Raw genomic sequence first — 13,668 nt, 5'->3', positions numbered from 1 at the left:
CGACCCACTATGGGAGAAGCGGTAGAAAATGACTGACTGACAGCCATTTTTAGCATAAAAAAAAAACAAAAAACACACTTTTCAGGAGCAAGGAGGTTAACTTCTAACTTGTCTGAACTCTTGTATCGATTCTTGTGTTAGAAAAATAAAGTGTAGTATGACTAGTTTAGTACACTCTGACTTATTCTAAACATTAGCGTTTTGATTTTAGATAAATATCAGAAGTGTGGTACAAAGGAAAGAGCAGTTCGAGAGTCGAGTCTTTCTAGTGATCCGAGCTCAAAGATCCGGATCTCAGAAAGGATCCGGAATTCCCAGGCCAGCCCAGGAGAGCTGGCAGAAAGCTGCGGGGAGGCGGAGGCGGTGTGAGGGGGATGGGTCGCTGAAAGATAAGACCAGAGGTGGAGACGGTTCGATACTGTGGTAAATTTATGTCAACAGCCAGTCGTTAACTTTGTCGCTTACACGAATATGATTGTGTTTGAACACCGTGTAAGGTGAGGTAGTTTGTTAGCTTTATGCTGAAGTTAGCGTTAAACTCAATATGCTGACAGAGTTGCTGACTTCCGAACACACCAGATAATGAGAGCTAGCTAGCTAAATCTTGGTTAGCCTTGTCAAACCAATGCCCGGTCAGCGTCTAATTACTGGTTCGGTGGCTATTCTGACTAATGCATGGGTAAAGTTGAAATGTGTTTTCCCGTTAAATTAAATGCTATTCAATAATTTCATTCTTAAGCCTATCCTGCAAGCTAAGCATTCGTGTTAGCATTAGCCTAGCCTTAGTAGACTCAGATCTTTCAGGTGCAGCAGACAGTTTAGTACACATGTTTTACCTTTAGGATACACTAAACTTACTGGGTGTGTGGATCTCCAAGACAACTTAAATGTATTTTAGGACTTTTCACGTCTGTTTATATTGATCTGTCCTTGCTTTTAAAAATTTCACCAATGCTTTCTCTTTCTCTGTATAATAAGGTTTTTATTGTAAGAATTGTCTGCAGTGTCTCGGTTATTTCTACCGCATTTCTTTGTTGGCTTGTGTGTTCAACAGTATGTCTTCTAAATGTCACAAACTACATAAAAATAAAAAAAAATCTGACTTTTAGCTCTAGTTTCGGCCATAGTTGACAAATAAATGGGAAGTGGCTGCCAGTTTTTCTGCAGACAGTTTCTGTGTCTGTATCTGACCTCAGCTGTTATGGTTTGCTGAGTACTAACCAGTCCAGGGTGTTTATGCTTCTTTCTTTGCCAGCAGGTGAGAGCAAGAGAGGATGACGATGCCGCATGTCGGGGCAGTATTTGCAACAATAGCAGGGGTGATGGCCATCCTTTTGCACTCCTCTATTCACAAGATAGAGGAAGGGCACCTTGCTGTTTACTACAGGTATCACAAACACAGCTTTATAAATTAGTGTCTGCTTAAAAGGGATATATCATGCTTTTGAATTATTCCTTTTTACAATGAAATCATTTTGTTGTGGTCTATATAAAGTTTTTTTGGTCTAAATTCCTTGTCATTGTAGCTCCACAGGCTCCTGTTTTATCCCTGTTCTGAGGTGCGTCTGAGAGCAACTCATTTTGATGCAGTCTCTTTAAATGCTACTGAGGCGTTTCACACCCTTCACTCCTCCTAGTCAAAGAACGCTTCACTTTAACCCATTCGGCCATTTTTATAGTTTGATAACAAGTATCTAGCTCTGCAGAAACAAGACAATAACGGCAAAACAAAGCAAAACTGCTTATGTAATAATATTATTCAAAACACGCTGTACTGTTCTGTCCTCAAGGAGCTAAAAGCAGCACACAGCACAAACATCAGCAGAAGGCACGATGCTACTGCTATCAAAACAATGGCCAGCATGTCATATCAACACACAATTCATGTCTGTTTGTTGTCGTTCCATAGACTGAAGGAACTGACTCCTTAATCAGATGAAGTCTTTCAGCAAGTCTTGATACTGGCGGAGGTTGCTGAAGAACTCGTCCTTAAAGGAAAATAGGAATTTCCCCACTGATGTGGGAACATTTCCATGAAAAATAAAATGTTACCAGGCACTTCGAAGAGGTTCTGATGCTGGGGGACGGTGTAATGAATTGTGTGGGTCGATACAACCGAACCAAACTCATCCCCTCTCAGCGTAGGCTAATTTGAGCTTGGACTACAAAATCGCAGCGATAAATAAATATGGCGGATACGTGAAATTGATCACCGGACGTCCGTGAGCTTGTTTAGCCGTTCCTCAGACAATACTGTGACATAACAGTTGGAAAAACTCAATGGACCCAAAAAGAATATAAAGATATGTATGCAGCACCCGTAGAGACTAAATTCTACTTTTCTGCACGCCTACAGACGTCAAGTACAACAAAATGTATTTAAGGTCTAAAAAAGTGGATTTTGCATGATATGTCCCCTTTAAGGAAATATTGATGTTGACTTATTGTTGTATATAACAATATGGCTTTATTTGACACCTCAAAATGTTGAAGTGTATCATGTCACAAGCTTTTAAATTTTTCTTGCTGCAAAATCCTCGGAATGAATAATTTGTTATTAAAATGCTCAGATTTCCTGTTCTATGTTAGAATGTTAAACCATTCTAAAATAGCCCAAACTTGAGGTGTTGTTCACTCAGTAACAACATCCACATAGTGTAACCCAGTATCTTTCAACACGGACCTTTAAGGCACACTGCCCTCTATGTTTTAGATGCGTCTCTGCTTTCACTAACCAGATTCAGATGATTGCGCTTCAGCAAAAGCCTGTTAATCAGCCATCAATTGAAACCTGGTTTGTGAAAGCAGAGACACATCTAAAACATGCAGGGCAGTGTGGCTTAAGGACCAGGATTGAAAAACACTTGTGTAACCTGTTGTTAGTGTAGAGTGTATCGCTAAGGCATTGACTGATCGGAAAAATTATTGGATGCATGGTTTCCAATCAGCCGATTACCAATCGGGGTCAATCGGATGAAAAATTAGTCCCTTTTAGTTATCAGCTAGTTTGTCTGTGCATCTCTACTAAGAGGTGTTTTTATGTAGAAATGTTATCTTCTGCAAACCTGCTAAACTAAAGGCACCGAGGATCAAAAAGTGATGGTTTTCCAACTGTGCCCAGAATACGATCAGTCTGTTGAGGCTGGCAACATTTAGAACAAACTGCTTTCAAAATGTAGGTCAAAACCCCAAATACACATATTTTATGTCTGTGTGAATGTCTCTAAGTTTCACAGATGTCCATGTTTGTTAACTCTGACCAAACCATTTGTTTATATTTGTTTCAGAGGCGGCGCGTTGCTGACCTCTCCCAATGGTCCAGGATATCACATTATGCTGCCTTTCATTACCACATACAGATCAGTGCAGGTAATTTCTGCTTCCTGGCATGAAACATTCTGTCAAGTTCTCATTTTCTGTAAGAAATGTCAGTAAGGCGCTGCTTACTGAAACCAGCGGGGATCTTCTAAACCAAGCTGTCAACCAGTCATTGCCGCAGTAGGTTCTGCTTAAAGCCGGTAAACGGGCTGTGTTCGTATGAAGTCACATGCTTAAAATAGTACGAACATGTCTTAAATTTAGTTTTCCAAGTAAAAACTTCTATTTTAAAATATATACATTCTATGCTTATATAAGTCGATGCTCACTCATGATTTTAAGACAATTGTTTTTATGAGATTAACTTTTATTTTCCTACAACATGCATATTTTAAACCTGCCTATTAAATATTTGATCAGTTTTTCTCTTGGCTGTCTGAAGATTTTCTCTTTGGGCTGTTTTTTGTGCTCTCGTTTTCTTCCTGGTCTTTCAAAAAGAGAAAGAAAAGAATTTTAAAAGGCTTTAAATCTTTTTTAGAGATGATGATTTACATTGTCATCACAGAACCACAAGATAAATTATTATGACAAATCATAAGTCCAAGGACATTAATAAACACCTGCATTTTACGTATTTTGTCGTCTTCCGCTTTATCTGGGACCGGGTTGCGGGCGCAGCGGACTCAATAGAAACCCCCACACGTCCCTATCCCCAGACACCTCTTCCAGCTCCTCCGGGGGGGCCCCAAGATGTTCCCAGGCCAGCTCAGGGACATAGTCCCTCCAGCGGGTCCTTGGCCTCCTTCCAGTGGGGCGTGCTGGGAACACCTCCCGAGGAAGGCGCCCAGAAGGCATCCGGTATAGATGCCCGAGCCACCTCAACTGGCTCCTCTCGATGTGGAGGAGCAGCAGCTCTACTCCAAGCTCCTCACCCTATCTCTAAGGGAGTGCCCGGCCACCCTACGGAGGAGGTTCATTTCAGCCGCTTGTATCCGGGATCTCTTTCTTTCGGTCATGAGTTCGGTCAACGTTCATGGCCATAGGTGAGAGTAGGGATGTAGACCAACCGGTAAATCGAGAGCTTCACTTTTCGGCTCAGCTCTCTCTTCACCACAACGGACCGGCACAGCGTCCCCATTACTGCGGCAGCCGCACCGATCCGTCTGTCGATCTCCCGCTCCATTCTTTCCTCACTCGTGAGCAAGACCCCGAGATACTTAAACTCCTCCACTTGAGGCAGGAACTCCCCTCCAACCTGAAGAGGACAAGCCACCCTTTTCCGGTCGAGTACCATGGCCTCGGACTTGGAGGAGCTGATCTTCATCCCAGCCGCTTCACACTCGGCTGCGAACCGCCCCAGTGCATGCTGTAGGTCTTGGCTTGAGGGGGCCAGCAGGACCACGTCATCTGCAGAAAGAAGAGACAAAATCCACTGGTCCCCAAACCAGATCCCTTCCGGCCCTTGGCTGCGTCTAGAAATCCTGTCCATAAAAGTTATGAACAGGATCGGTGACAAAGGGCAGCCCTGCCGGAGTCCAACAAGTTTGGAGTCCAACAAGTTTGGCAAAGTCCCATAAACCCTTGGGTACCCTGTAGAGGGTATAGAGCTGGTCCAGTGTTCCACTGCCAGGACCAAAACCACACTGCTCCTCCTGAAGCCGAGGTTCGACTATCGGCCGGACTTTCCTCTCCAATACCCTGTCGTAGGCCTTACCAGGGAGGCTGAGGAGTGTGATCCCCCTGTAGTTGGAACACACCCTCCGGTCACCCTTCTTATGAAGGGGGACCACCACCCCAGTCTGACAGTCCAGAGGCACTGCCCCTGACCGCCATGCAATGGTGAAGAGGCGTGTCAACCATGACAGCCCAACAACATCCAGAGACTTGAGGTACTCAGTGCGGATCTCATCCACCCCCGAAGCCCTGCCACCGTGGAGCTTTTTATCCACCTCAGTGACTTCAGCCTGGGTGATGAAAGGGTCCAACCCTGAGTCATGGTTTTGGTTAAAATTTTACATATTTACACTGTTGTTTTAACCAAAAATTTTCAAAACGTTTTTACCTTTTTTAAATAATTTGGGCTTCTAATAAGATGCGAAGGTGACGTGTAATGTTTGGGTCTCTGTTTCAGACTACGCTTCAAACCGATGAGATCAAGAACGTGCCTTGTGGAACAAGGTACACCTATATTTACTGAAACAGAGCCACATTTACAAAACTGTTCTTTATTAAAAAGTGGATTTTTATTTTTCCGTTCTCTCCTCTGTACAGCGGAGGAGTGATGATTTATTTCGACAGGATAGAAGTCGTTAACATGTTGGTCCCTTCAGCGGGTAAAACTTGCGCCTTTTCTTGACTACTTTTAGTCAGCATTACATTGTTTTAACGGCCTCTTTCTGCTTGTTTTGCAGTGGTGGATATTGTTAGGAACTACACTGCAGATTACGATAAGACTCTAATTTTCAACAAGATTCACCATGAACTGAACCAGTTCTGCAGTGTGCATACTTTGCAGGAGGTCTACATTGAGTTGTTTGGTGAGAAATTGACCTCATTTTAATGCAGTTTTAGCACGTCTTTATTCCTAAATGCTTAAAGTGATTTGCTTTTTTGTCTCTTACAGATATTATTGATGAGAATCTGAAGACTGCATTACAGAAGGATCTTAATGGGATGGCTCCTGGACTAACAATACAGGTATTCACAACACACAATGCTTCTCCTGAACTGGGATTTCTTCGTCTCTCTACGTTTTAACACAAAGTCAGTAAAATATTAATATTGTGACATCATTGAACTTTGACTTTGACTATAACAGAAAAATAATCAATCCTGTAGTAACTTGTGAACAGTAAAATCAAATTCTGAACAAAGCTTTCTATGTCGACACATATTTTTCTTTGCTTTTTGCATTTCATTGTTGGTTAAAGGCAGTCCGCGTTACCAAGCCAAAGATCCCAGAGGCTATCAGGAGGAACTTTGAACTCATGTGAGTTTATAATCCTTTAGTCAATACTCCTTTTTTTTTTTTAACTCATCCTGTCAGATGATAGAAGGCAAAAATACTTTCCAAAACAAATTTTTTTGTTTGTGCGTATTTGCAGGGAGGCTGAGAAGACTCGTCTGTTAATAACAGCACAGACTCAGAAAGTGGTAGAAAAGGAAGCAGAGACTGAAAGGAAGAAAGCCATTATTGGTAAATCTGGTGTTTAACTGTAGATTAAAATTAATCTGCTCCTGTCTTATGTGCATAATTAAATGTTTTTTCTGCCGTTTTGTCCCACAGAGGCTCAAAAAGTTGCTCAAGTAGCAGAGATCCATTTCAAACAGAAGGTCATGGAGAAGGAGACTGAGAAGAAGATCTCTGAAATAGAAGGTAAGCATCACTTGTTGAGATGCACAGTAGTTTGTGTGATGTGCTCACTGGTTTGGTATGTGTCTCATTTAAAACTTTGTTTCAGATGCTGCGTTCCTGGCCAGAGAGAGGGCGAAGGCTGATGCAGAATATTACACTGCCGCCAAGTCTGCAGAAGCAAACATGGTAAGAAGAACATTAAATCACATTGGGATCCCAATGGAGTAGAATAGCATTGCAGTGTAAATTCCTGTCAGTAATAAAATTCAAAAAGGGAAACTCATGATATAGATTAATTACACAGTAATAGATCTCCTGCTGTTATATGTGGTCATTTTGATGATTATGGCTTACAGCTGATGAAAACCCAAAATTCAGTTTCTCAGAAAATCAGAATATCACACAAGATCAATAAAAAGGATTTTCAATATAGAAAACACAGCAGATGACATGGCTCTATGGCTGTGGAACCTCCAACCGGACCTCAAGCAACCTGGATTCTGCTCCTCTCCACTCTTCATCCAGACTTGAGACCTTGATTTTAAAATAAAATTCACAATTTACTTGAATTTGAAAAGAGGACTTTGGACCACAGAGCAACAGTCCAGTCCTCCATAGCCCAGGTTAGATGCTTCTCTTGATGCATACAGCACTCTCTGAACAGCCAGCTTAAGTTGGACAGCTGTTTGTCGTCGTCGTCTTCCGCTTATCCGAGACTGGGTCGCGGGGGCAGCAGACTCAGCAGAGACGCCCAGACGTCCCTCTCCCCAGACACCTCCTCCAGCTCCTCCAGGGGGGACCCAAGGCGTTCCCAGGCCAGCCGAGAGACATAGTCCCTCCAGCGTATCCTGGGCCTCCTCCTGGTGGGACGTGCCTGGAATGCCTCCCGAGGAAGGCGTCCAGGAGGCATCCGGTATAGATGCCCGGGCCACCTCAACTGGCTCCTCTCGATGTGGAGGAGCAGCGGCTCTACTCCGAGCTCCTCACCCTGTCTCTAAGGGAGTGCCCGGTCACCCTACGGAGGAAGCTCATTTCAGCTGCTTGTATTGGTATTAAATATCTGATGTTATTCAGCTGAGAAACAGAGTTTTGCATTTTCAATACCGTTGATTATAATCAACGCGAACAGAAAGACATGTGAAATGTCATTGTGTGTGTAATGAATTTGTAGGGGTTTTTATTTCTTTTTATTGAATTGGGTTTGATTTTTAATTTGATAAATTATTTCACATCTTTTTTGACTTGTCAGTAAGCATAGAGCTGCTTTGAGGATAGGATTTAATTGAATCCATCTGACTGACACAGAATATTTAAAGACTGAAGCCAGATGGTGATTATGGGAAAAAAAGAAACCCTTCACATCCTCCTCCTACTGCTGACTTTTTTCCAGAAATGTAACGTTTTGATTAACCATTAAAAATATCCTCGTCAATTGAGTCAGATCCTGAACCTGTTATCAACTCCTCCCACCCTTCCCAAGTTGTTCCGTCACCTGTATTGGGTTTATTTTCAGCCATGTCGTGTTAAGAGACATGCCAGTATTTTCATGAAATGTGAAATGCATTAATAAGCTGTTTTTCTTCTTACTGTTTGCAGCTGAAATTAACACCAGAATACCTGGAGCTCATGAAATACCAGGCCATAGCAGCTAACAGTAAGATCTACTTTGGCCAGGACATTCCTAACATGTTTGTGGAGGGGAACAACGGCCCCACTAAACACGTGCCCTCGCCTACTTTACCCGACGGTGAATCGGACCTGCCGAAAGCGAAGCGAAGGTCACAGTGAGTTCACAGCCGAGCCTCTGCACAGGACAGGACAACCTGATGGAGAGCTGTCTTGTCACTGAACATGAGTAGCTTTGCAGCTCATTTGGTGAACAGCACACTTTGGTCTTAAATCTACATGGCAAGGAGGGATTTGGAGAGAAAGTGAAAAGAAAGAGTTAGGACAAACAGGAGAGTGTTAAAAGGAACGAGAACGATGCCATCTTTATGCCTGGGAAGGTGACAGAAAGTAGTCGCCGCAACTTACAGCTGCTTTTCTTTTTTTTTTTATTATTATCAGTAAAGCGTTTAACTTTGCTTTCAGAGCTGTTTTCATTATATATGTGCAGCAGATATGGTTTGTGATTGACATGAGTTACTGATTTTTTAACTTATGGTTTAGCCACACTGAAATCTAACGGTGACACTAATTAAAGGTTGGATGGAGAAGGTTTATTAGTGGTTTAAGTCATCTGCACCATCTTTTTCTTTCAACAAGTTGGCTGCCCCCTCTTAATCCAAGCCTGAGAACCGATTAAATGAAACCTCCTGTCAAATGCTGCTCGTGGTGAGGTTTTGGCACGTGGACAGATTGAATAGAGATGTTTCAGCATTACAGAAACAATTAAAATAATCCCAGCTGTTATGGATCCATCCTTAATCTTCCTTTGACTTAAATGTTTGAAGATTTGTGGAGAAGACTAGTGGATAAATGATTGTTGGGTGTTTGCTTTATTTTTGTGTGATTTTGCTTTGCTGACTTTCTGTGATATTTACTGTGAAGAAAATGGAGGAAAAAGGGACTAAACTCTTATCTTTGTCTTTATAAATTTAAATCAAGATGCTTAACAGGAAGTGAATCAATAGTGGAAATTTGTTCTGTCAGCATGCTTGTTGCATTGTTCGGTTTTGATTAACAGGGCTATGCATGTTAATTGTTTTTTGATTCAGATGATTAATAGAACCCATTATTGTCTCCTTAAACAGCTTGTTCAGATGTAATTAAATGGAAATTCTCAGGAAGTTTATTTTATTGTAATAAATCAGTGGTTTATTATTGAGCGATGCGGTCAAATAAAAAGTAAAACAACTAATAGTTTCCACCCAAAATGAACCACTGACTGTGATGGTTTGATTGCACCACTAACACATATGCAGTCAACTCACAGTAGGTGTCTGTGGCAATATCGTTTATTGAAGGTGAAATAATTAAGGAAAACTTCCAATCTTGTCTTTGTTTACTTTTTTTTTAATTCTAGAAATTGACTGGAACATTTTGGAGATTTTGACTGTAATGTTGGTGGTTTTTAGGGTTTAATGGAAACATGCAGCTTATGATTACAGGAATGACCTGTTTAAGACACAGTTGTGTTCAAAATAACAGCAGTGTGCTCAAAACCATGAGTAAAGCTGTAACTCCTTATGTTAGCGTTTATTTCTATACCTGTATATGCACTGGAAGCGCTGCACATTCTGCCTCAAAGCAAAACATAAGGATAAAAACATGAAATATGTTATAACTACAGAAAGTGAAGAAAAGGGAATATTCGGCTCTTCACGCTTAAACATTTAATGTATAAACTGGAAAACATGCTTGAGGTTTTAGCTTTCCTGTGAATCAATGAAATAATGTTAGTAGGAAGGACCAACGTCTGGTTCCTGTTATCAACGATTCCAACCCAGAATCATTGGACTTCTTTCTGCTGTTTCTTGGCATTTCTTGGTAATATGTCTCAGAAGAAAAATGTTTTTATGCCGCCCACCCCACCGTGACATTATTTGTTTGAATAACGTCCAGTGGTTGGACTGACCACTCCATAGAGTTAATCCAAGTGGCCTGGAACCAAAATGGTGCTCTCTTACTGGTGTTTCAGGTTATTGTCATTGCTGTTTCATCAAACAATTATTCCATTTCAATAGTAGTTTTCTTCCACATCTTTTGGGGTCCATTAAAGGATTATGGATTGTTTTAGCAGAGCAGCCTATCATTTTATGCACCTATGCCCCCTCTCAAGTCCACGTTGTAATCAGAGTACCCTGTTCTTCTGGAAGATTTCTGGAACAACCCAGAACTCAGGCCTACATTCATGAATGCACTAGAACCAACAGGGTTAAAACTTGCTGCTTTTGCCCTTAAATAACCCACTTGCTTTTTTTTTTTACAGCACCCCATTAATATTTTGAACATCCCTGTGTTTTAATTAATATTACAGTCAGTAACGTGCATGTCATGACTGTTGGTTCTGTTAGATTTCTATTACTCTACTACACCTGACAGTGTATTATTTGCTTTTTAGAATATCGATCCAAAACAGTGATTGATTGGGTTAGAGATGTTGCACTGCTGTTAATTTTGAACACAACTGTGTTTATTCAGTTTTATGGCTTGATTTTAATTGAATCGCCGGAACAAGCCTTTTCATTTAAAGATAAAGGTAAGGTAAGTTTATTTATACAGCGCTTTTCAGTAACAAGACATTCATAGCTAATATTGCAAGCTGGTGCTAGTTTATAATTGGTTTCTGGGCTTTTGAACTTTTTTTCTTTAACGTTAGGCTTTTTTAACTTTAAACTGCTTTTGCTATACAGAATTCAAGCCTTAAATAATTAAAGGGGTCACACTCCCCCCCCCACAGCTGGCAGTGGACACTACTAGTGCTTGTTTAACTGAGCTCTACGTGACAGACGCTGCACTTTGCATTGCTTTGGTGATGGGTTCAAGCGTTGATGCAAAAGGAGGGGTATGATTCATTTATGAAATTTATTTTTTTGTTAATATTTTGTACAATCTGTGAAATTGAAAAATTGTCTTGTTGATTTAAAAAGTTTATATGCAAACATGTTTTCCAGTTTTGACAATGTTGTAAAAATAAAACCTATTTTGGTACCTCTCCTCTGGTTTGATGTGTGTGTGTGTGTGTGTGTGTGTGTGTGGGTTGGTCGATGGGTGGGTGGTCATTGTGTAGTACTCCTAAGTGCCTGCAGGAGGCGAGCTAACAGCACGCTAAAGCTGTTAGTTAAACCTAAAATAGTACTTAAAACGAGACAGTCAGAAAATGCTTACTGACACCATATAGCTTTTTCTGTAAAGTTACTAAAACACAGACAAACTTAGCTGAAAACATAACCTCCTTGGCAGAGGTAGAAATAAGTGGAATTAGCAAAGTAGAGGAAGTTGGTGAATTATAGAGAGAGAAATGTGTAGTTTATGAAAGGCTGTAGAAGCTGAATATACTTGAAGTATACAAACTCAAATTTCCTGCTCTCTTAAAAACCAGAAATGCACAAAACGGTGATTTTATTTTAGAAATTTTGGTCAGATTTTCTGAGTGCTCCAGGTTGAAAGGATTTAAGCGTTATAGGCCAATACATCCTGTTTGGGACAGAAAAAGTCAACAAGATGAAGATATTGAGCAATAGTTTTTCAGACTGTTTAAACATTCCCTGCCTTTTAGCTATTTGTTCCTCTTTAAATTCCAACATAAACTGGATTATTTGAACCTCGTTTTAGTTTTGAATTTGTTCTTAAGGCACGTTATTTTCAAGCTGTCACAGAGACATAAGGATCTTATACTGCTCTATACTTATTCTCACTCACTTAAAACTGTGCACATATATTTATATTATATTGTAGATATGTTTATACTGTTTTAATTTGTACTGTATTGCACTGACTACGCCAAAACAAATTCCTTGTATGTCCAAAAACGTACTTGGCAATAAAGCTTTTCTGATTCTGAGACGTGTTCTTATCACTTTAGCTGAATCTATGTAAAATACCAAAGATGGGAGTTTAAGGATCATGAGTTATCATTTTAATAGAGTCATGGTGAACAGTCTGTCCCTACAAATGTGTTGAAATTTAAAAAGCGCAGGACACAATTCAAAGTACATGTTAGTATGTGACAGTCACATGACAAGGTAAGAAAAAAGTACCACTGGCTCATTTAGGGCATGTGTTGTTTCTATGTTTAAAAAATAGATCATTTAATTTGATTTCTACTTGACTTTGTAGGGATAAACAACCTTGCATTTTGACAGCGGTGTATACAGTTTTTAATTCACTGAAAGCACCTTATCACACAGCTTGCTTTAATCTGACCCACAACATATAGATGTATAAAGCAGATAAAGTATTTTAAACTGAGAGCCCTGGGTTTTGTGTCCAGATGAGTAATAGCTTCCTCTTATGACCTCTCAGGCCCTGTGGAGGCCTCTGGCATCCTTATACAACCAAACCATGAGTCCTTGCTTCCTCTGGGATTGTGTTTAACTCTTGTGTGACTCCAGTCTGATTTTTTTTCCTGGGAGAAATCTATTTTGTGTGTGGATTAAATATGAGTGAACTTTCTTTTTGCGTTGTTGCTCAAGCAGATTTTGTTTTTCTCTGATGGGTTGTGCTAGCTAATTTATTGGGGTGGTCTACTTATTTGATGTCAGTGTTTTCTTCTCAGGGCTGTGAGGGGTTTTTTTGGATTCCTGTCTGATCTGCTCTTCTCAAATCATACCCTACAAGATCCAACTAACCTCGACACTTTCCGGCATGTCCCTCCCCCATTACACGAGGGTGCGGCCTTTCATGTTAGACCAACGCCTGGCCTCAGAAAGCAGTGTGATACCAGTATGAATCATCAGCAGTGAACTGCGCTTTCAATGGTTGCTCTGTTGTTGGTTTTTCTCACATTTTCTTACTGCGTGTTCGAGCTGTTTCCCAGTAACCCTCACAGATGGAGCTCCTTTGTCTTTCTGTGATAATTTTCAAAACATTACTCAAGACTGCTGTACAATTTACCTTTGTGTGTGTGGCTGATGCGTATCTAAGCCCACCCATTTGTTTTGAACCCTCTGACTGGAGGGCTTTTAAAGGATAACTCATTGCTAGGAGTACAGAAAGATCTGTTCTGCTTATCAATCTAGTACTATCTGTGCTTTGTTTATCTGTTCTTTTAAGAAAACTATCCACCATGTCACTTCATACAAACCTAATATTGTAAACAAAAAAAAACCTGTTTAAAGCGACTGGCTTGTGTTTTCTGTAAAACCAGTCAAACTAACTGTGGATACAGTTTTAGTTTTAAAACATGTCATAAGTTTTTCATTTTTTATTTTGTCATAAAATTTTATTAAATCATGATCAAATCTACCCTCCCAAAAACAAACTTCTAAGTGCCTGTGCCTCTAGGCATTAGGCAACTGATCAGAGCTCTTTTGAGAATATCCATCTTTATT

The 13,668-nt window shown here is 40.5% G+C and overlaps 1 protein-coding gene across 4 annotated transcripts; it reads left to right on the top strand.

Moving 5' to 3' along the window:
- Positions 1 to 276: 276 nt before the first annotated feature.
- erlin1 (ER lipid raft associated 1) lies at positions 277 to 11,969 on the top strand. Of its 4 annotated transcripts, none has more exons than XM_047352108.1 (12): positions 277 to 423; positions 1,256 to 1,387; positions 3,288 to 3,369; positions 5,450 to 5,496; positions 5,590 to 5,651; positions 5,730 to 5,855; positions 5,942 to 6,015; positions 6,249 to 6,307; positions 6,423 to 6,514; positions 6,605 to 6,694; positions 6,780 to 6,859; positions 8,270 to 11,969. In XM_047352108.1, the coding sequence occupies exons 2-12, from the start codon at positions 1,275 to 1,277 to the stop codon at positions 8,459 to 8,461; spliced, it is 1,017 nt and encodes a 338-aa protein (XP_047208064.1). In that variant the 5' UTR covers positions 277 to 423; positions 1,256 to 1,274; the 3' UTR covers positions 8,462 to 11,969. The 4 variants fall into 4 exon arrangements, with proteins under 4 accessions (XP_047208064.1, XP_047208065.1, XP_047208066.1 ...); XM_047352109.1 differs by having other exon boundaries at positions 286 to 423; positions 1,259 to 1,387; XM_047352110.1 differs by having other exon boundaries at positions 364 to 497; positions 1,259 to 1,387.
- Positions 11,970 to 13,668: the final 1,699 nt, after the last annotated feature.

The sequence above is a fragment of the Girardinichthys multiradiatus genome, chromosome 22 (assembly GCF_021462225.1).
Source record: "Girardinichthys multiradiatus isolate DD_20200921_A chromosome 22, DD_fGirMul_XY1, whole genome shotgun sequence".
NCBI lineage: Eukaryota > Metazoa > Chordata > Actinopteri > Cyprinodontiformes > Goodeidae > Girardinichthys > Girardinichthys multiradiatus.
Note: the sequence above shows the minus strand (reverse complement) of the source record. Positions and strands in the feature narration are given on the sequence as shown.

Bases quoted from the DNA above. Each gene is read 5' to 3' on its own strand.
- erlin1 (XM_047352108.1), top strand. From the start codon at position 1,275: ATGACGATGCCGCATGTCGGGGCAGTATTTGCAACAATAGCAGGGGTG. The intron at 1,388-3,287 runs GTATCACAAACA...TATTTGTTTCAG, and splicing joins CACCTTGCTGTTTACTACAG to AGGCGGCGCGTTGCTGACCT. The intron at 5,497-5,589 runs GTACACCTATAT...TCCTCTGTACAG, and splicing joins AACGTGCCTTGTGGAACAAG to CGGAGGAGTGATGATTTATT.